At 35.1% G+C, this 20763-nt stretch overlaps 6 protein-coding genes across 9 annotated transcripts; all 6 read left to right on the top strand.

Moving 5' to 3' along the window:
* The first annotated feature begins 3506 nt into the window (after positions 1-3506).
* LOC106394600 (transcription factor PAR1-like) lies at positions 3507-4133 on the top strand. The gene has a single exon (XM_013835168.3). The coding sequence runs from the start codon at positions 3574-3576 to the stop codon at positions 3922-3924; it is 351 nt and encodes a 116-aa protein (XP_013690622.1). The 5' UTR covers positions 3507-3573; the 3' UTR covers positions 3925-4133.
* Positions 4134-8800: 4667 nt separating this feature from the next.
* On the top strand, positions 8801-10167 carry LOC106391708 (protodermal factor 1-like). Its single transcript, XM_013832409.3, has 3 exons — positions 8801-9048; positions 9143-9539; positions 9618-10167. Exons 1-3 carry the CDS (start codon positions 8925-8927, stop codon positions 9958-9960), a joined length of 864 nt encoding a protein of 287 aa, XP_013687863.1. The 5' UTR covers positions 8801-8924; the 3' UTR covers positions 9961-10167.
* A 1336-nt stretch (positions 10168-11503) lies between these two features.
* On the top strand, positions 11504-12729 carry LOC106394819 (HVA22-like protein f). The gene is made up of 5 exons (XM_013835372.3): positions 11504-11733; positions 11837-11863; positions 11943-12065; positions 12155-12407; positions 12500-12729. The coding sequence occupies exons 1-5, from the start codon at positions 11519-11521 to the stop codon at positions 12524-12526; spliced, it is 645 nt and encodes a 214-aa protein (XP_013690826.2). The 5' UTR covers positions 11504-11518; the 3' UTR covers positions 12527-12729.
* A 324-nt stretch (positions 12730-13053) lies between these two features.
* On the top strand, positions 13054-17097 carry LOC111211983 (serine/threonine-protein phosphatase 5). Of its 3 annotated transcripts, none has more exons than XM_013832411.3 (14): positions 13054-13240; positions 13770-13888; positions 13973-14142; positions 14238-14309; positions 14507-14657; positions 14815-14982; positions 15222-15330; positions 15412-15529; positions 15655-15802; positions 15889-16137; positions 16219-16344; positions 16426-16526; positions 16603-16677; positions 16762-17097. In XM_013832411.3, the coding sequence occupies exons 2-14, from the start codon at positions 13813-13815 to the stop codon at positions 16819-16821; spliced, it is 1623 nt and encodes a 540-aa protein (XP_013687865.1). In that variant the 5' UTR covers positions 13054-13240; positions 13770-13812; the 3' UTR covers positions 16822-17097. The 3 variants fall into 3 exon arrangements, with proteins under 3 accessions (XP_013687865.1, XP_013687864.1, XP_022569062.1); XM_013832410.3 differs by having other exon boundaries at positions 14815-14985; XM_022713341.2 differs by lacking the exon at positions 14815-14982 and having other exon boundaries at positions 13055-13240.
* Positions 17098-17875: 778 nt separating this feature from the next.
* Positions 17876-19718, top strand: LOC106391712 (protein SYM1-like). 2 transcript variants are annotated; one of them, XM_013832413.3, is made up of 6 exons: positions 17876-18243; positions 18703-18858; positions 18961-19093; positions 19177-19216; positions 19304-19439; positions 19530-19718. In XM_013832413.3, the coding sequence occupies exons 1-5, from the start codon at positions 17968-17970 to the stop codon at positions 19389-19391; spliced, it is 693 nt and encodes a 230-aa protein (XP_013687867.1). In that variant the 5' UTR covers positions 17876-17967; the 3' UTR covers positions 19392-19439; positions 19530-19718. The 2 variants fall into 2 exon arrangements, with proteins under 2 accessions (XP_013687867.1, XP_048611196.1); XM_048755239.1 differs by lacking the exon at positions 19530-19718 and having other exon boundaries at positions 17899-18243; positions 19304-19445.
* A 107-nt stretch (positions 19719-19825) lies between these two features.
* On the top strand, positions 19826-20329 carry LOC111211988 (B3 domain-containing protein At3g25182-like). The gene has a single exon (XM_022713348.1). The coding sequence runs from the start codon at positions 19826-19828 to the stop codon at positions 20327-20329; it is 504 nt and encodes a 167-aa protein (XP_022569069.1).
* The last annotated feature ends 434 nt before the right edge of the window (positions 20330-20763 follow it).

Here is a 20763-nt window from a genome sequence, read left to right as displayed (position 1 = left end):
TGCTCAAAAAAAAAAGAAGAAGACTTCGCTTTGAATAAAATTGTATTTTGTATGGCTTAAACAAACAATTACCCAATAATCCCTCCTTTCTTCTTCTCCTTTCTCAGCTCTATAAAAGCATGTCTTGTCTTAACCTAAACCCATCACAATCTCGGTTTTACTTTGTAACAACAGAAGTGGTAGTAGTTATAATAAGGATTTTAGTCTCCTAAATATGAATATTTAGTTTCTCTTCCATCATTGAAAAAAGTTTGAGAAGAAAAAATAAGATACAATCTCTTACACAAAAAAAGATACAAAGGGACATGGAATTGAATATTCCAAGACGAATGTGAAAGCTGGCCGAGAAAAAGCAGAAAATTGAATAAATTTTCAGTGTGTTATTTTTGTAACATATTTAATGTAAATTGAAATACATATATAAATAGATACTAGAATTGGGTAAGTGTCAGTCTGGTAGATGGTGAAATGCGAGAGGCACCCGAATTTTGTAAGACTCAATCCCGAGAAACCAACCCCTCTTCGTCCCCTCCTTGGAAACATATTATCTACACACAGTTCATCTACTTTCTTTTGTTTTTTCTTGCTTTGTGTGAAAGATTTTACAAAATAATACTCATAAACGATGAATATAATATTTGATATGCATAAATTATTAATATTTCAAAAAAAATTATTCATATATCATACATTACATAATACTCTATATGATATGACTTTTGTAAAGCCTTCAAAAAAGATATGACTTTTGCATGAATATCTCAGATTTCAAATACTTATATATTACTAACGGTGAAAATATATCTATCTTATTAAAATATAAGTGTCTTGAGTTTTTGTTTGATAAAATAGATAGCAGTTAAAAAAATAGTGTTATTTGAAAACATGGATAACAGTAAGTTAGGAATCCATTACATTATATTAAAAAGTAATATGTTTATGTTACTTGATATACATATTCAAATCGAAATAATAATTTAAAATTGATTTATATCAGAAATTCATTCAAAAATATACATATATTCAAAATTTGATTTTTACTAACATATTTTTCAATAACCATTATAAAAATGTTTTCAATATATATATAAAAAAATACAATACAAAGCTCAATTTCAAACACCAACTTAATTTATGGTTTTTATATTTCACAATTGAAATTTAAAAATATAATATATGTGATTATTTATATGACGGTACGTATAAAATATTATTAATTATAAGAAAACTTATTTAATGGTACGTATACAATACGACTAATTATATGATAACACATATTTTTGTAACCTATGATGACACATATATGATATATAATAGTGATTAGGGGTGGGCGTTCGAGTTCGTTTCCGGGTCTGTTTGAGATTTCGTGTTCAGTTCAGATCTTTGAGAATTGAGTTCGGATTTGGATAACCAATTTAAATTATTTTAAAAAAAATTAAATTTATTATATGCTTCAATTTTTAAAAAAATTTATAAGCAGTAGAATATATTACATATAAATTTGAATAACATATATCAAGTACCTAACTTAACATATAAATTGGTTTGGTTTAAATATTTGGATAGAGAATTAATAATTATTTAAGTATTTTTGGCGTTTTGAGTATATTTTAACTATTTTAGATATTTACGTTTGATTATTTGTATATATTTTCAAGTATTTAAACGAACTTAAAAGTATCATATATATCATGGATATTTTTATATATATTAAATCTAAAAATAATTAATATATATAAGTATGTAAATCTATTTTGGATACCCAAAATACTTCGGTTCGGATCCGATTAGGTTTCAGTTCTTCAAATACCAAAATTTTGAATAATTCGGATATTTAATCAATTTCGATTCGAATTTGGTACTACTTATTCGGATTGGGATCAGTTTGATTTTTCAAATTCGAGTTTTTTGTCCAACCTTAAATAGCGACATAAAAAATAAATAATATCATACTTTTTTAAAAATACATTTGCGCGGACGCATGAATCAAACTCTAAACTTTAGTTAGATATTAAAGATAAAGATGTTCTTACATCTCGTAAAGATTTAAAACAATCTTGATAACAGCCCTAGAATATTGTATTTTCACTTTTGAAATTTGCGTTATTGAGCCTCTAATTACTATTACTACTATTTAAAAAAAACTGGAATCAACATTTTAGTCATTAACTTACTTATCTCTCTTTCTTGTTATTGGTGGATGAAATAATTCTTAAAAATAGATAGAGATTTTGATAATGTTTAGTGAACAAAAAAAAAAGATTTTGATAATGTTTTTCCCCTTTCTGTTGTACTTTTGTTTTGTTTTTTCAAAGGAGTTGACAAAAAATGAAGGGACTGGAAGTGGGGACCTAAAGGAGTGCCACGTGGTCACCATGCCTGATAGATATGCATGTGGATCTTTATGAGCAAGTAGTAGATTAGATACTCTTTTGTACGAACCACTTTACTATCTCTTATTACTAGAGAGTATCTATCTGATCTCGATCTCATCCATCACTAAAGTTACAGTCTGTATATTATAGCACTACTAGAGAGAGGAGAGAGGGGCACATGGGGATGGGACTTTAAAAGATGGAGATTTTCATGTGAGCACATGTGCTCCCTTCACTCATTTTCCTTCTCTTTGGGCTTTCTGTGGGTCCCTTGCTCCTATGCACATGTCGCACATCAGCTCGTTCTCCTTCCTATCTACACGCGCGTGATGTCTCTTTTCTAAATATTTATCGTCCGTACTGCCCTGCGTTGTTACTACAACTTACTAAGATTATAATACTTAACCGGCTTGTATTAACAACACAACATATCCAATACAATACTGACGTTCCTGTTTAGTCATTACTATATAATAATTTCTGGCCTCTCAATAAAAAAAGTATCAAATCTCATTCATCAAACAAATAAAATCCAATTTAGATGTGAGCATGATCCACCTAAGTGAGTGGCGACATGTCCACTACAGTCTAACCAGTCGACATGGCGCGTGATAAAACCAAATGATCCAAATATATGTAACCCACCCTAGTAAGAAAAAATAAACCTACAATCCGAAACACGAGGATAATAAAATACTATAAAAACATCATCTGGACCCAGCTCTTTGATGTCAGTATTAACCATTTCTCCTTACTAAAATACTATTTTACATCGTATTTTTAGACAAACCAAACCAAAATAAGTTGGTAAATAAAAAACAAACCTGACCATTATACCAAAGTAAGCAAAAAAAAACGAGCAGGATTCGAAACCAAGCCAAACCACTTGAGTTTTCTATAATCAACTATGAGTTGGAATATTATTATAAGTGAACGATAGTTAAAGAATGAATATGTCAAATGCAAATATTTGATGAATTAAATACATATTTTCCATCTAATCTCAACTCGTTTATTTATTACTTAAAAACCAATAAATTCATGATAACCAAAGTAGTGTGGAATTGAACCGGCCAAAAAAATTTACATCCACTAAAACTATAAACACATATATATATAAACATACACACATGCACTTACCTTACTTCTTCATTATTCTCTCAAAACACATCAATCCTCTCTCTCTCTCTCTCTAAAAATGGAGAAAACTCTAGCAACTCCCGACAACGCTAGATCTCTTTCACCGTCATCTTCAGCCGCTGTGAAATCACGAACCGGTGGTTTCGAACGCAGAACCAAACGGAGATTGTCGCAGACTAAGGCAAGCGTGTGTGTCTCCGGCCAAGAAGAAGATGACGAAGAAGAGGTAAAGGAGAAAATTGAGGCGTTGCAAAGGATTATTCCCGGTGGAACTGCGCTTGGTGTGGACGCGCTCTTCGAAGAGACAGCTGGTTACATAATGTCTCTACAATGTCAGATCAAAACCATTAAAGTCCTCACTTCATTTCTCCAAAGCTTAGATAAACAAGATATGAAGTTCGGAGGTTGAAGATGATGATGACACCAAAGATTGTTCTTCTTTTCTTTTGATTAAGAAAAAGTATGTTCTTATTCAATTTTAATTTTAGCTCTCTTTTTAATATGGCTTTTAGGTTTGACAAAAGGGGAAAGAGATCTCAGTATTTTTCTCTTCGAAATCTTTTTCGTTAGCAAGCATCAAAGTTCTTATTTTATCTAAGCCGGTTCGTTGTCATGCCTCACGAGAAGTGTTGATTGCGATATAGTACTATACATGCACATGCTAGTATATAATAAACGAAATTACTATTAATGTAGGGAGTAATAGATGATTTAACATTGACTTGGACGAAGTCAAAAAGACTTGAGATTTAGTTGGATGCCATATAGAAATTAAATCGAATCACGAGGTAGCACACTAGCACTTGCATTTGAGATTTGGCATTAATAATATTGAGCAAGTTAATGTTACGTGGCCCATTATTTAAAATTTTGTGTGAGCTCATTTCACATGCTATACAACAAAGATTTCAATGTCGGTTGATATTTATTTAAGCTTACATAAACACATAGGATTTTGAGATCCATGGTCTAGTTGTCCAAGATTTGAGTTCATCTTTATATTCATTGTACACATACATTACACAATTCTATAGTCATGTAAGGCTGTAACTAATTATATCTATGCACACTTCATAAAATCATTCTCGCGCTATAATTTTTTGTAAGATAATAATATGCCTAAAACAAGTTTTATTTCATACATTGAGCCGGAAGCTCACACTTTTCTTACCAACTTAAATATCCAAATTACAATACAAAAAGTACTAGGATTTTCGACTTATATACGAGCAGGCCAAAATTAAGTGTTCAACTTAGTAATCAATATTTTTTTATCAAAAAAAAAAAAAAAACTTAGTAATCAATATTTGAAAAAAACTACTCATCTAGCTAGTATTAAATGAAGTAATAAATACTAGTGTAACTATAGTTAAAACTCTTTAAGACACTTGAATCATGGATATTTTAAGTAAGTTGTAATAAATCATAAACGACAAAATAAGTTGTAAATCATTAGTGTTAACTTTTAGTCCTTCGCTAAGAAACTCATTGATGCAGTATTTGTTTATTACTACTAATCACATCGTACATGTCTACAAGCCTACAAGAGTAAGACCCGGTACAATTTGTCCTTAGCTGTGTTCTTATTTGGGCTTAATATCTCTTGGCCTGGGCCTATAAAACCCCAAAGGCATCTCTAGTCTCAATTGTTACTTTTCTATCCAGTAATGTGGTACATTTTAAATGTTGCATACATACAGGCCAAGGCATAGTCATTTCTCTGATCTATGATCCCCTGGGAGAGATTTTGATTGGCATTCCGAGGGACAGAAACGGGAGAGTAACCATGCTGACTGTCTCATCTGGATAGACAAAGGACCAATTGTAGAACATGTCACAATGAAATGCAAGAGAACAAGTACTGGCTTTGGCTAGTTGGTGACCTGCACAAAGCCTTGGCCCTCTTCCAAATGAAAGATATGTGTATGCTTGTATTGCAAAACTCGTTGGATCTTGAAATATTTCAGGATTGTAATGAATTATATAAGTTGTCCAAAGTATTTTCAAACCATAAGATATGTTATTAGTATTTCTTGAAAGAATCTAGAAAGATGCATGAGGTGTCTCACATTCCAGCCTTTGGGGATTATGAATCCTCCGTGGTGGATATCAGCAACTGCTTTTCTGAAGGAACCAAATATTGGAGGGGACAACCTCATTTTTTCACTAAAAACTTGCCTAGCTTTCTTTGCTCAAGCAAACCTAGAAAACGGAAACTCAACCGGTAAACCGAAGACTCCTTCTAAAACCCTCTCAAAGACCTCCAACATTCGAAGCTCTACTATAATCCCATACTAACACGAAGACTATAGTAAACGTGAGAGCTTTTTTCTGAGCGGTATAGACCAATAATCTCTTATTTGCCTAGCCATTCGGTTTCAAGATGAAGAATATTGGCTTATTTATTCAAATGATGCGATTAAATCGAGATGGAGGAGTATAATTAGCTGCAGAAGAGTAGCAGCCGCAAGAACTGATCATGATGATGATGGTTGACATCGACAACAACAATTATACAACGTTATGATGGTCGTCAATCATCATCCAACGGTATTGTTCTATATATGATCGGTTAGCGAACCCAATTTAATGACATATTAATAATATACTACAACTTTCGCATATAGGTAGGCGCACACATATAATATTTGTTTGTGTGGACATATGCTATGTGTATATTTGGTAGTTAAGACTTTGATTCTTTGAATGGTCGAGGCTTTTAATTTAGTGCATTTGGTTGGTCGGATCGCTTTGAACGCCTAAATTGAAACATGTCCGTAATACTCCGTATGTGTTGCTGCCCTAGTTTTGGAGTAATTTAGATTGAACCGCTCTAACCGTTAGTATAAATTACCTAACGTTCCTATCAAAATTTAACTAACTATTTAATAGATCATTTTTGATGGATTACACCGCTTTATCCACATCAACAAACATATATATTTGTCTCCCCCGAAATTAACAATAAATAAACATCACAAGTGTGTAAAAGGCTAATACAATAAGGGAAGAAGATATGATATTTGGTATTTATCCTGTTAAAGAAAGAAATCATCTACTTTGGAGGCCAAATGCATCTCTATGTGTCAACGGAATTGAATTAATATACTAACTAATATACTTTCAAAAATTAACTCTTCACCCTTGTTTTTTTTTTTTGAAACACCACTTTCATTCATACTTAAACATCCAAATCCAAATTACAATTAAAAGGAAAGTTGTTTAGAACTCTCCAAACAAAAGACAATACAACATAAAAGATAGCAAATGCTCTAAGATAGTAGGACAGCGAATCCAGAGCAACGCTCGGATGCGTCAATACAAAGTTTACGACATTGCCGAAACCTTGAGAAATAGTCACCGTATATCGTGACGTTGACATCCAATTCGCACCTCGGAATATCGTCGAGACGAAATCCGTTGTATCTTCAGGCCCCGAACGAACCGCTACACAAGATAACAAAACGGCTATAGATATGGAAAGACACCTCCATTCAAAGATTGGAGGGAAAGCACTCCTCAAAGAGGAGGCAAATGGTGATGGTGATGAGCCCGATGAATCCACCGGTAAATGAACAAAAGATAGACTCTTCGACAAAGAGAGATAATCACGTGAAAGCAATTCAGTTTCTGTAAAAATCTTGATGAATCCATCAAAAAATTTCAGGAAAATAGCCAAAAAAACCAAGATCCCCCATTGATTATTAGGCTCTGAAACTAGGCTGGAGTTAAAGTCAGATGGGCTTATCAAGCCCACTAGCAAATTGTTTTGGCCCAACTCCGCGAGAATGACAACACTCAGAGTGGCATCGCCGGTCTTCACCCTTGTTTATATTCTCAAAACCGGTAGAATAAATTGGTATTGGAAAAAGGAAATGATGGTTTAGTTTCTCTTCAAAGTTAAAAATTAGATGTCTAACAAGGGAAATATGAATATTTATGGTGTCTACTGTCTAGTATCGTCTACATGGGTAAAGGACACTAATCATGAATTTGTACTAACGAAAGTTGATCATAATCCATGTGGCTGTAATGAACATCTGTCGGATCCGACATATGCTTGGGGTCATTAATTAGGACATTTTCTTGGGGAATTAGCTCGTAAATTCAATGCAGTCCTGAAAAGAAGAGCATTTAACCAATTAAGTTTTGAAATAATAATATGCGTTATAGTTTACTGAACTTTAATATAGTAGTATGCATTATACTAGTTCATTTGTAAGAAGAAATAGTTTTAAATACCAAATGCATTAGCGGGAAAACAGTTTTTCTTTTATTAAACTAAGTGTTAAAAAAAGGATCAGTTTTAACAGATTATTCACATTAAATAAAAAATTATTCAAATTACAATATACTGTATAAGAAAATGATGAAGCCAGAGGAGCAAATCCAGAGAAGATATACAGTTAGAGAAGTGAATTATTTTGTGATGCATCAACTGGTTGTAATACTCACCAGACCCACCTAAACCTACCATACTATTACTGCTTTTTATTTATTTTTCATATTTTTCTAATCTCTAACCAAAAGATTCATCTCCTCTTATTTCTTCTTTGTGGGTCCTCTTCTCCCTCTGCATCTCCACATGCTAGCCTAGCTGTATCTACTGTTTACCACTCTTATTGTTACCCAAACTTAAATGTCACTTGAATGCAAACTATATATTTTGGTGAAAACCAGTAATATGCTAATTAAAACTTGAAAACCCACTATCTATTTAACCAACGATTACTATCTAATTTTGGTTTTACTGTCCAACATAAAAAAATCAGGAAGAAAAATAAATGTAGCTTGACTTCTCTTTTAACGTTAAGTGACTACTAATTTAAGTATCTCAGCTAATCTTAGAGAAGCACAAAAACACAAAAGGGTCTACGTTAAGTCTACCTAGATTCTTGATTTGAGGCTTGCCTTACATTTTAAGCACTCACAAGAGTGGAAACTTACTTGGATTAATCAGCTTCACGTGATATCAGAGCTACCTTGCATTTTATATACAAAAATGTCCTGTAAACATTAGTAACGTACTGATCGAGTTGATGAAATGAAACGTAAATAGAAATACGGATAGCGAGATAAGTCATTCATATGGGAGACAGCTTCTCATACGCGTCCATACCTTTGCATGAAATATTATACTGTATTAAAAATCTTCATAATTTTTTTTGTGCAGAATATTAAGTGTTATTGCAATCACCATGGGTATTAAATGGGAGTGTAAATGCACCAGTAACATATCAACTAACCACACACTCCTCCACCTGTTTGTATTTACTTCCAAACTTAAAAAAAAACCTATGCTTCCCTCTATTTATAAACCCTAGTTTCGAGTATCATTCTACCACCAAAGACCACACAACACCACTCACAAATCCTGCTTTCTCTGTGTTATTCAGTGAGTTTCTTGAAATGAGAGGGATGAAGAGTCTAACCATTTGGGCTCTCTTTGCTGCTTTACTCTCCCAGCAGCTATTTGCTTCCGTTACTTCCATAAGGTTCGAGGACGAGAAAACATACTACACTCCTCCCTCTGGTAAGAAAACATAGTCCCATTTTTTTATGTAACAAGGAATCTTGATTTTAGCATCTTTATTTGACTCTTTGTATGCGTTTGACATGACATAAAGGAGGACACGGCGGTTACACTCCCACTCCTAACTGTGGAAGTCCACCTTACGACCCAACTCCTTCAACTCCATCTCACACTCCAACTCCTTCAACTCCATCTCACACTCCAACCCCACACACACCAACTCACCACACGCCTCCCTGTAACTGTGGGACACCACCACACGATCCTTCCACACCTTCACACCCTTCCACACCATCACACCCTTCGACGCCTTCGCACCCTTCAACGCCTCCTTCTGGTGGATACTACACATCTCCTCCACCAAGTACTCCAGTCGTTGTGACTCCACCAACACCCATCATTGGAGGAAGCCCACCAACTCCTATTGACCCTGGCACTCCTGGAACTCCTTTCGTTCCTACTCCTTTCCCACCAATCACTGGAACATGCGAGTAAGTAACAAATATTCCTCTCTCTAGCACCTTACACTAGTGGTTCCACACTTCATGATTTTTATTATCTTTTTGCAGTTACTGGAGAAACCACCCTACACTCATATGGGGTCTTCTTGGCTGGTGGGGAACCGTTGGTGGAGCCTTTGGTACAGTCAGTAATTCCAGTAGCATTCCAGGGTTTGATCCTCACATGAACCTTCTCCAGGCACTTTCCAATACCCGCACCGATGCCATTGGAGCTCTCTACCGTGAAGGCACAGCGTCTTGGTTAAACTCCATGGTCAACAACAAGTTCCCTCTCACGACCCCTCAAGTCAGAGACCACTTTGTGGCAGGACTTTCCTCAACCAAGGCAGCAACTAAGCAGGCCCATACCTTCAAGCTTGCTAATGAAGGTCGTCTAAAGCCTAGAAACTAGAAACAAGAGAGTTTCTCATTTATCTCAGTCGTTTGTTGGTTTGCATTAAAACAATCTTGATTAATTATCCTATGCAGCGTGTGTGCTCATTAGAGTTTTTAAGTATCCTATAGCTTCTAGCTAGTAATATTTATGATGGATACTCCTTTTATATTTGATGTTGTTTTAAAATTTCTTGATCTTAAATAGTAGTACTACTATTTATTAGTCCTCCTTGTTTCTTAACCACAGTTGAAGAGCTAACAAAGAAATGCAAATAAAACTAACATAGTACTAGGACCATCAACATTAATATCAAAAGAGACTTGTCAGAAAGAGATTCAACATACTTCATACTTATCATACATAGACCAAGGTAAAGTGTCTCATATTGACATGCCTACAGAGCAACACATTGTCATAACTGCTCCATTAAAATCTTCGTGAACATTTTCTTATAATCAGGCATAAGTAATGTGTCTCACAACTTGATGAATTTCCACAAAAAGACAAGTCCATGAGATAGATAAAGACCAAACATTAAGATATACTAGCATTAAAGGGGCAGTACAGTACATGAGAGGAATGGTGCGTTGTGGTGTTACTGTAATAAACTCGTGGAGTAAATATTGCAAGATGGTCTCCGTGCATTCAAATTTCAAACCCCAAGTTCTACCAACCAATGAATAGATATCTCTTTAAATGGCTCACTAATAATGTCAGAAATTGCATTAACGAGAATTGAGTTAGTGTTCATGGTTATGAGGAGACAGCATGTTTAGGAAACCTCTATCCCAAGTTTCTCTTTTATCCAAGGTTCTTCTTCTTATTGATCTATAATATTACGACTGATGCTAACTTATTGATAATCTCAATCTAACCCATAGGAAAACTGAGAATAATTGGTCTCTGAATTTCTAAGCATATGAAAATTATAATTAGAAGGCTGTAAGAAATACCTGGTTGTTTGAAATCATTCTCCATCTAATAATCACTGGTCATCCTTGTAAAACAGATATATTCCCCTCTCATTCTGTCCGCACAACATAATTTCATATTGTGTGAAACAAAATAATTTCATATTGTGTGACTATTTACTAGCTCGTTTATTTATCAAATATAAAACTACTTATGAAAAGAAAATATATATATTTGTGTAAGAAAGATAGATGGTATAAATGTTAATTTTACTAGCTCAGTGACAAAAAAAAAACTATCAAACAAAACGATAATTAGTGATCATTACTAAATGTAATGAAACAGTCTATGTCCATGCATGTGAAGAAAAAGAGATTATATAAGACTCCAGAGTAGACAAGTGAATTACCCAAATTTCACAAAGTTGCAGACCAAATATGATTATCAAATTTTGTAATACGTCTGGTATCAGTAATTAATGCTTAAGTTCTTGATGACTAATTCATGTCCACCAAGAAAAGAATCTCGTTTAAAAAAAATATTGGATGTGACCAATATAATTTAAAGTGTGTTATACTAAACCCAAGACTCTAGATTTCCCTACTTACCCAAAATTACTCTTATTTTTTTTGGTTTCTTGGAGCATAGAAGAAGTAGGTTCATGGAACCTATCAATGGACTAGAGATTCTTTACCTGGCCATTTACCTTTACTTACAGAAATATTCTTGCTTGAACAAATCGAACTTTTGTGTGTATATATCCAACGCCATAGTGCTAAAGACGTTTGTTCAAAGAGATAAACGAGAAGAAAAGATCTTTAAAGACGAGATGGGCGTAATTATTGTGATTGCAAAACGTTTTGATGCTCTAATTGGGTAGGTTTTTTATTCAAAACCTTCTCTCATAAGATTGTTTTTTTAAAACTCGAGATTAATTTGTCAAATTCTTAAAACATCTTCATGTTTTTGGTGCATGCAGGCCTGGAGTTATGCTTCTCTATCCTTTGTAAGCGAAAACCAAAAATTAATTAAACGTTCAATTATGGTTTATATCCATATAATTAATTAACTTAATGAATGTGAAGGTATGCATCGTTACGAGCAATAGAGAGTCCAACGATGTTAGATGATCAACAATGGCTTACATATTGGATAATCTACTCTTTAATTACAATATTCGAGCTATCATTTTGGAGAATCCTTGCCTGGTAATAATAATGATACACGAATTCATACATGCGTATAAAAATATTAAGACTAAAAACAAAATTATTAATAATTTTTTGCCATTTTGCAGGCTACCATTTTGGCCATACATAAAGCTTTTGTTCTGTATGTGGTTGGTGTTACCAATGTTCAGTGGTGCAGCTTACATCTACTCCAATTTTGTGAGAAAATACGCTAAGATTGGAATGAACGTTGGAGGGGGAACGAATTATACAGATGAACAGAGAAGAGTTCTACAGATGATGAGTCTTGATGCTAGAAAATCGGTTCAAGATTATGTTGACCGGTTTGGATGGGATTCCGTTGAGAAAGCAATCAAAGCGGTATATAGTACTCTGGTTCTTTTTTTTTTCATTATATATAATCCAATACATATTTTCGATTTTAACTTTATTACTTTTGTGTTTTATCTTAGGCTGAAAGAGAAACAAAGAAGCACTAAGATGGAAGATTGCGAATCAAAAGCCTTTTTTCAGAAAAAAAAAAAAATGATTGCGAATCAAGAAACATTGCTCTTTGCTTTCTTGTTTTTCAACGTGTTGGTATATTTGTGTATAGATTGTGTAGAGAAATACTTCAATGGAAAATAAATAGATTGTATGAAATTGTTTAATTATTTTATATAGTTTCGAATAAATTAATAAATTTTGAGCAAAACAGAAACAAAATACCGAACTGAATGATGCTTAAAATAATAAAAAAAATATAGGTATTTAACCGATTTAGAACTAAGAACGAAAATTCTATAAATAATAAAAAAAATCTATATACATCAAAAATTATTTTCTGGAAAATCAAAAACCAATCTAAACCCAATCCAAATATCCAAAACTAAGCCCAAAAGACAAAAGCTTCTACGGCCCACCAACGATGATATTGGCCGTATATTTTTTTTTTTCTCATTTTCCATATATGAATTTTTTTAAATGTTTTTTTAGACATACGTCATCTCTTGGTCTTAAAAAATATTTACTGGTAAATTAGTTAAGTGGGAAAGTTAATACTAATTATTTTCCAAAAACCCCTCTCTCTCTCTCTCTCGTAGTAGATTCAAAGCTCCATAAACTCTTTTGACCAATCTAGGGTTCCTCGCTCGCTCGCTGCTTCTCTTAAACCTCTTCCTCTCCCGCTGTCGCCAAGTTTGAGCCTTTCTCAGGTATATTTATAAATCTACCTTCTAGTTTAATTGGGCTTCTGCGATTTTCCGACAAAACACATCTTGGCTTCCTTCAGTTCTTGTCCTGTTTTGCTTTGTATCTTATCTGGCCTGTAATAGATCTTTTCGTTGAATTTTTCTGTAAGTGAAGCCTTGGGATGTTGAGAAAATGACGACAGAACATGAAAGCTCGCAGCTTTATGCTATTCAAACCGTGTTGTTCTTATCTGGATTTGGTTCTTTGTGCTTTTTCTCTACTTGATTGGTGTGTACGAATGAGTTTTGTCTGAAATGAGTTCACTTCCTGCTACGACATGTGTCTTAAGTCAATTGATGTATTGTGATTAGAAAAAAAAGTTTTGAACTTTGCAATCTTTGAAGCTCTTAGACTAGCTCCCTTGTTAAGTAGAAGTTAATTGAATTTGTGTAGCTGATTGTGATTATTGTTCAGCATGCAAGCTAAGCTGCTTGTGCATGACGAGATAGAATCTTAACTAACCTCCATCTTCTTTTTGTTTTTGTGAATCAGTTCTGGCTTCACTGGATAACTAAGACGACAAAATCGAGATAACATGGAGACTAAGAATGAGAACTCTGATGTTTCACGGGCCGAGGAGATGAAGAATCAGGCCAATGAAGCTTTTAAAGGTTTACTACTTTTGATTAAAACACCAACATAATCTGTTGGAATCAGTGTTGAGCAGCTAGCTAAGTATTGCTAGTTACTTGCAGGTCACAAGTTCTCCAATGCTATTGATCTGTATACAAAAGCTATAGAACTCAATGGGAACAACGCTGTGTATTGGGCAAACCGTGCGTTTGCTCACACAAAGCTGGAGGAATATGGAAGTGCGATACAGGATGCATCAAAGGCCATTGAAATTGATCCAAAATACTCCAAGGTACCATCATCTTATGACAATATATGCTCTGCTCAATTCTTATTCTAACTTGCATTCTGCTTTGTTTGCTGATTATATAACTGAATCATTCACAGGGCTATTACAGACGTGGTGCTGCGTATCTAGCCATGGGAAAATTCAAGGATGCCTTAAAGGACTTCCAACAGGTTATTGTTAAGCTTCTTGTTTAGTTCTTGTCTTACTTAATCTGTGAGTTGATGTTTTGGTGTGATGATCAAGTGATAAGATCCTAGTAGTTTGATAGTGATCTGTGAAAATCTAATTTGATTGTGGACTCTGTGTCTGTTAAAGAGAGATTTGTGTGTACTGTATGCTGACATAGGGATCTTTATTTATATTCTAGGTGAAAAGGATTTGTCCTAATGACCCTGACGCTGCAAGAAAGCTAAAAGAATGTGAGAAAGCAGTGATGAAAATGAAATTTGAAGAAGCAATCTCTGCACCTGTCTCCGAAAGGCGCTCCGTCGCTGAGTCCATTGACTACCACACAATAGGTATTCTCCATCTTGATTTTGTCTGTTGACTTATAGCTTGCTGTTTGTTCTTTCCTCTCTTGTTGTGAAAATGCGTTTGATTCCAGTAGTTTGACAAATGGTTGAGTGTAGCTTTAGACTAGTAATACAATCTTTCTCCCTATTGTCACATTAATAGGGAACAAACCCAGATCATCATCATTCTTGCCCACCAAAACGGCTTTAGCAGCAGTTGTTGCAGCAGTGATGGTGGTGGCTGTCCGAGGATTTGCCACAACTGAGATACTCATGGTGTTGGTTTCGGTGGTATTAGGGACATATTGGTGGGGTAGCTTCAGTGGTAGTGGTAGTAGTGTCTTTTCCCTGGTTAAAAAAATCCTCATCCTAGGATCAAATGTGAATCTACTTCATGCATATCAAAAGCCTGCATGTGTTTCCTTTCTTGGATTGAATAGTTGAATGATATTGATCAAAACCATATCAACAGGATTGGAGTTGGCTTGCCTCTTCTGCTAAATTTGATTAGTTATAAATGTTTTATTCGTTTATCAATCTATTGATGTTCCTCTTTCAATTTCATTGTAGAGGTTGAGCCGCAGTACTCTGGTGCTAGAATTGAAGGAGAGGAAGTTACGTTGGAGTTTGTGAAGCAGATGATGGAGGACTTCAAGAACCAAAAAACATTACATAAAAGGTGTGTATTGCTGGCGTAGAGTTTAAACTTAATTAACACATTGTTCATCTGTTTATAATTTGCATGCATAATCTTTTGCAGGTATGCTTACCAGATTGTCTTAAAGACAAGGCAAATCTTGCAAGCACTGCCTTCTCTGGTTGATATCAGTGTACCTAACGGCAAGCATTTCACAGTCTGCGGTGATGTTCATGGTCAGGTAGGCTTTGGTTTCATCCACTCTCCTCACATACTTTCTTTCTCTCGTATGAATCTGAGGTAGCAAGGTCTGTGTAGTGTGTTGTATTTGTCTGTGCCTTTGACACTTTATTTTATTTTTTGCAGTTTTATGATCTTCTGAATATATTTGAGCTCAACGGCCTCCCTTCTGAGGAGAATCCCTACTTGTTTAATGGTGATTTTGTGGATAGAGGATCCTTCTCAGTTGAGATTATCCTCACTCTCTTTGCATTCAAATGCATGTCTCCCTCATGTAAGTTCTTCTAACTGCTCTCAACACTTGTGATACTACTTCTTCGATGTTCAAGTTCTTATAATTGCTTTTTGCTTAACTTGCAGCCATATATCTAGCGAGGGGGAACCATGAGAGCAAGAGCATGAACAAAATCTATGGCTTTGAGGGTGAGGTTCGGTCCAAGCTGAGTGAAAAATTCGTGGATCTCTTTGCCGAAGTGTTCTGTTATCTACCGTTGGCTCATGTTATAAACGAGAAGATATTTGTGGTCCATGGAGGCCTCTTCAGTGTTGATGGCGTGAAGCTCTCAGACATCAGAGCCATTGACCGATTCTGTGAGCCACCAGAGGAAGGTACGCTTCATCATCATTACAAACAAAATCATTGGTAAGGTCTTATGACTCTTATCTAATCTTGTTGAATGTGTGTTTCAGGATTGATGTGTGAGCTGTTGTGGAGTGATCCTCAACCACTCCCTGGAAGAGGCCCAAGCAAGAGAGGAGTTGGTTTGTCGTTTGGTGGTGATGTAACGAAGAGGTTTTTGGAAGACAACAATCTAGGTTAGTGTAGTTTCCTTTTATATATGGTGGAGTTTACTAATTGATTCTTGTATTGACTAATGTTTTTTTTTAATGTGGAAGATTTGGTGGTAAGGTCACATGAAGTAAAGGATGAAGGATACGAGGTTGATCATGATGGTAAGCTCATCACTGTCTTCTCTGCGCCAAACTACTGTGACCAGGTAAACTCACAAGCTCTCCTTTTCAGATTAGATTCTTACTTAAAACATGAACTTATATTGTGTTTGTTTGTTGCAGATGGGTAACAAGGGAGCATTCATTCGATTTGAAGCTCCAGATATGAAGCCAAACATTGTTACATTCTCAGCAGTGGTGAGTGTAGTGCTAGCTTCTGGATCATTGTTGCTGTTTTAGACACATAAGAAAAGTATTCTGATATTTTTTGTGATTACACAGCCTCACCCGGATGTGAAGCCAATGGCATATGCAAACAATTTTATGAGGATGTTCAACTAACTAAACAGAAAGCTTCTTCAACGGATATGCCAAGTCTAAAGACTCAAAGACCAAAAGTGTTTCAGAAACATAATTATATAAGTTTTTTTTTTGGCGTTTCTATCATCTTCTGCAGTTTTTTTTCATGTTGTTCCATAACAAGGGAGCCATGATAATTAAGAGGTACAGTATATGGATTTAATCGGTTTTCTTCTAAAGCTTATCCAGTATCCTTTTGACTCTTTTGTCTTGTCTTGTAAGATGGGGTTAATGGATCATTCTTATTTTTTAGATGAATTTTTTTGTGATTACATAAACGAAAGAGTGACCAAATGACTCCCCCAAAACTCTACACAGACTTGTTTTCTTGAATCAAGAACGAAAGATCAAAGAGGGTGGTTTCATAAAGCTTCTTGTCTGCCTTCTTATTAGATTCTTGTCGAGGTAGGATTTGATTCACACATTCAGACAAAAATATCAAATAAAGACGCATGTCAAAACAGTGTACAGTTCTTTAAACATGTGAGAAGATCAAACCAGCTCAACACATGAACAATAATGAAATGAACCAATCTACATTCTTTGTATGTTTAAACTTGAATCGTTTGAATGGAGTGTGTTGCAGAACCAGAGTATCTCTGTCCACGACGATACGAAACTAATTTTTGTTCTAAGGAACGATAACATTCAGAATCCCGAAATTCGAAAGGTGTTGAAGCAAAAATGATGAACGTATAGGGAGATAGAAGCCGACAAAAAAAAAAAAAAGAAAAAAAGGGAGATAGAAAAATTATAAAAGGAGGGAAAATTATTATTTTATTTTCTTCCGAAGGTAAACGCTCGAGTTGAGTCCGTACCGCTTGCAAGACCTTGAAAATTAATTAAAAGCCACGATTAAACCTATATAGACCGAATCTAACCGAATAAATCTAACCAAAAGTCAAAAACCACGATTACACTTGCACGCAAACGTCGTCGTTTAGCAATCTTTGCGAGAGTAGACATATAGACCGAATCGAACCGAACCAAAATTCAACAATTCTAAACCGAACCGAAAAACAAATGGCCAGGAGAGAGAGAGCGAGAGGAGTCATTTTGAGCTTTGACTCCTTTAAAGATTAGGGGAAAAAGACTCTCTGTTTCAGAACGAAAAGGAATCATTTTGTAATGGACGCATTGGGTGGTTTCTGGGGATTGAACGGCTTCAATCATCGGAGGAAGAAGAACAACTCTTCCGGCGATAGGCGCAATCAGCGGAAGTCCGGATCGTCTGATTCCGTCGACGTGAGCAGAGACGCCGCCGGTTATCAGTTTCCGTTAAAGCAAGCTGTTACGGCCGGCGCGCTCACTTTCACCGGTGACACAATCGCTCAATTATCAGGGAGGTGGAAGAAGAGAGCCGCCGCTCTTAAGCAATCATCGTCTTCTGATAAACCAGACCAGGTTTGTCTGAATAAAGTTTCTCTCTTTTTTTTTTTGAGTTTTAGTGATACATCGAAATTAAGCTGAATCTTTAGTGTTTTATAAGTGAGTTTTGCTTTTCTTACATTGTTGAAACTGGTCTTGTCTGAAGATGTTTTGATTAAATCTTGTCTCTACTTTGATTTACTGATAAATCTTGTCTGAAGATGTTTTGTTTGGTTAGTGATTAGTGAGTCAGTGACAGTATCTTGTAATAAAGTTTTGTTCTTGCATTGTTTTGTCTAAACATTTTGTGATTATATCTTGTCTCTAGTCTAGTTTGATTTAATGATAACTGGAGTGGAAGCAGAATCATTAGTAAGGATGTCTGATTAGTGACAGTATCTTGTAATAAAGTTTTCGTGTTGGGAGAAAAAACATTTGCTCTAACTTGCCTCTTGTTTGAAGCTAAAACGTGTGTGATTGTATCTTTCCCCTTAGGAGGAACTGTGGAACCTTTTCTCAGAACATGATTGGGTTCGTGCACTACGGATGAGTACTTACGGGTTTCTCTTGTACGGCCCTGGTTCTTATGCATGGTATCAGTACCTTGACCGTTCTTTGCCGAAACCAACCGCGACGAACATAGTGCTTAAAGTAACTATTGTTTTCTAGCCTTATGTTTAACTCTTTACTTAGAACATGTTGTATTGCTCGAGTTTTATTTATTTATTTGTATCTTATCGATCCCTTTGTTAGGTTCTGCTTAACCAAGTGATCCTCGGTCCATCTGTGATCGCTGTTATATTCGCTTGGAACAACTTGTGGCTGGGAAAAATCTCTGAGCTTGGAAACAAGTATCAGAAAGATGCTCTTCCAACGCTCCTTTACGGTTATATACCAATCAAACAGTGTTAAAAACTTTCACCATTTGCACATACATTTATATATTTATACTTGTTGGCATTTTTGCAGGGTTTCGCTTCTGGGTTCCTGTTAGCATACTTAACTTCTGGTATGGCTCTCTCTCTCTCTTACTCTTCTCTCATTTTGTATCTTGGCATTCTATATTAGTGATCTGATGAAAGTTGAAATATTACAGGGTAGTACCGCTTCAAGCTCGTGTAGCTTTCATGTCAATGGGTTCTGTGTTTTGGAACTTCTACTTGTCTTCAACTTTGAGCAACTAGTAACACAAATATTCATCTTCAGCCTCACTGACTGATGATAGTATCAAAGTAAGCCAATCTCGCTACCCTTTCTCTACTCTGCTCCAACTTCTTTAATTTGATAGCCTTCATATGATTCGTTTTCAACTTATATGGCAGGTGAAGCAGGAACTCTTCAAAACCTCTATCAAGTTTCTTACGCTTTCTATGGTTTTTCTAGAGAAATTAATACAGTAAAAAAAATTATATTGGGAAGGAATTATCTCTTTGCGGTAATTATAGCATTTGTTATTGAAGGATAATTAAGCATTTGTTAGATTTATGTATTTTTAATAGATCAGATATACATTAAAAAAAAAAAAACTTGAAATCCGTATTTTTCTTTCTTTTTAAAGCATGCAATATACGGTAATTTAAAACTCGACAATATCTCTTCATGAACTAATAATACAACAATGGCGAATGGAGATGTTGGTGTGGAAGAAAAGCTCATGCCCTTAAAAAAACGTCGTTCTCTTCGTGTCGTCGTGGAGCTGACCGGAAAGCTTAAGGAAACGATAACGAAGATGGGAGGCACAGAAGAGACGCTGATAACCAAGAGGACGTTGACTACAACGGACGTGGACAAAGGTCAGTCGCATTTATCTATACCCATGAGTAGCCTTTTGACACATAGTTTCATGACGTCTGATGAGAAGGAGAAGATAGAAAACCGGGTAAAAGGGGATAAAGAAGGAGGTTTAACAGTGGAAGTTATCGATCCTAAGTTAAAAGTATGGGAGCTGAAGATGAGAAGAAGTCATGAGACAGGGAAGACTAGTTCGTTGTATTACTTGGCGTATCAATGGAACCATGTGGTTAAAGCTAATAAGTTTAAACAAGGTGATGAGTTGCAGCTTTGGTCGTTTAGGTCTCAGCAAAAGCTATGCCTTGCGCTTGTCTTGCTTCAAGGAGAATAAAGGTTATTGGCAAATTAGGGGTTTAAACTCTATATTTTTTGAAGAATGTCTTTGAAGGTTTGTATTTTTTTTAGCTAAGTTATTTTGAAACTAAACTAGGGTTTTAGATAATGTTAAGTGTTAGGCTTAAGGTGTTTGGTGATAGATGTGACCTCGTCGAATCACAGCTCTAGAACAAGTTTAAAGAGAAACATAAAACACACAAACTTTTGGGCAATTCCTTCTTGCCTCTCTTTGGCTTTTCATTAGTTTAAATAGAAGTACATAAACAAATCCTAGAAGAAGGGAAATGGGAAAAGTGGAAGAAAAGTTTCCTAAGTCTAAAGATGACCTATTCTCCCATTATTATAACTGAAACTAATTACTAAATTAACAAATTAAACAACTAACCACAACATCGGATATTTGATTTTTCAAAGCAAAAGTTAGAAATT

Source organism: Brassica napus, chromosome C4, assembly GCF_020379485.1.
Source record: "Brassica napus cultivar Da-Ae chromosome C4, Da-Ae, whole genome shotgun sequence".
NCBI classification, from domain to species: domain Eukaryota; kingdom Viridiplantae; phylum Streptophyta; class Magnoliopsida; order Brassicales; family Brassicaceae; genus Brassica; species Brassica napus.
This window is presented reverse-complemented; position numbering and strand designations above follow the sequence as displayed.

Excerpts from the sequence above, each read along its gene's own strand:
- LOC106394819 (XM_013835372.3), top strand. The coding sequence starts at position 11,519 with ATGGAACCTATCAATGGACTAGAGATTCTTTACCTGGCCATTTACCTT. Across the intron at positions 11,864-11,942 it reads GTTATGCTTCTCTATCCTTT|GTATGCATCGTTACGAGCAA; the intron begins GTAAGCGAAAAC and ends ATGAATGTGAAG. Across the intron at positions 12,408-12,499 it reads TTGAGAAAGCAATCAAAGCG|GCTGAAAGAGAAACAAAGAA; the intron begins GTATATAGTACT and ends GTTTTATCTTAG.
- LOC111211983 (XM_013832410.3), top strand. The coding sequence starts at position 13,813 with ATGGAGACTAAGAATGAGAACTCTGATGTTTCACGGGCCGAGGAGATG. Across the intron at positions 14,143-14,237 it reads TTGATCCAAAATACTCCAAG|GGCTATTACAGACGTGGTGC; the intron begins GTACCATCATCT and ends AATCATTCACAG. Across the intron at positions 15,803-15,888 it reads CAAATGCATGTCTCCCTCAT|CCATATATCTAGCGAGGGGG; the intron begins GTAAGTTCTTCT and ends CTTAACTTGCAG.
- LOC111211988 (XM_022713348.1), top strand. The coding sequence starts at position 19,826 with ATGGCGAATGGAGATGTTGGTGTGGAAGAAAAGCTCATGCCCTTAAAA.
- LOC106391712 (XM_013832413.3), top strand. The coding sequence starts at position 17,968 with ATGGACGCATTGGGTGGTTTCTGGGGATTGAACGGCTTCAATCATCGG. Across the intron at positions 18,859-18,960 it reads CGACGAACATAGTGCTTAAA|GTTCTGCTTAACCAAGTGAT; the intron begins GTAACTATTGTT and ends TCCCTTTGTTAG. Across the intron at positions 19,094-19,176 it reads TCTTCCAACGCTCCTTTACG|GGTTTCGCTTCTGGGTTCCT; the intron begins GTTATATACCAA and ends GCATTTTTGCAG.
- LOC106391708 (XM_013832409.3), top strand. The coding sequence starts at position 8,925 with ATGAGAGGGATGAAGAGTCTAACCATTTGGGCTCTCTTTGCTGCTTTA. Across the intron at positions 9,049-9,142 it reads ATACTACACTCCTCCCTCTG|GAGGACACGGCGGTTACACT; the intron begins GTAAGAAAACAT and ends CATGACATAAAG. Across the intron at positions 9,540-9,617 it reads CCAATCACTGGAACATGCGA|TTACTGGAGAAACCACCCTA; the intron begins GTAAGTAACAAA and ends ATCTTTTTGCAG.
- LOC106394600 (XM_013835168.3), top strand. The coding sequence starts at position 3,574 with ATGGAGAAAACTCTAGCAACTCCCGACAACGCTAGATCTCTTTCACCG.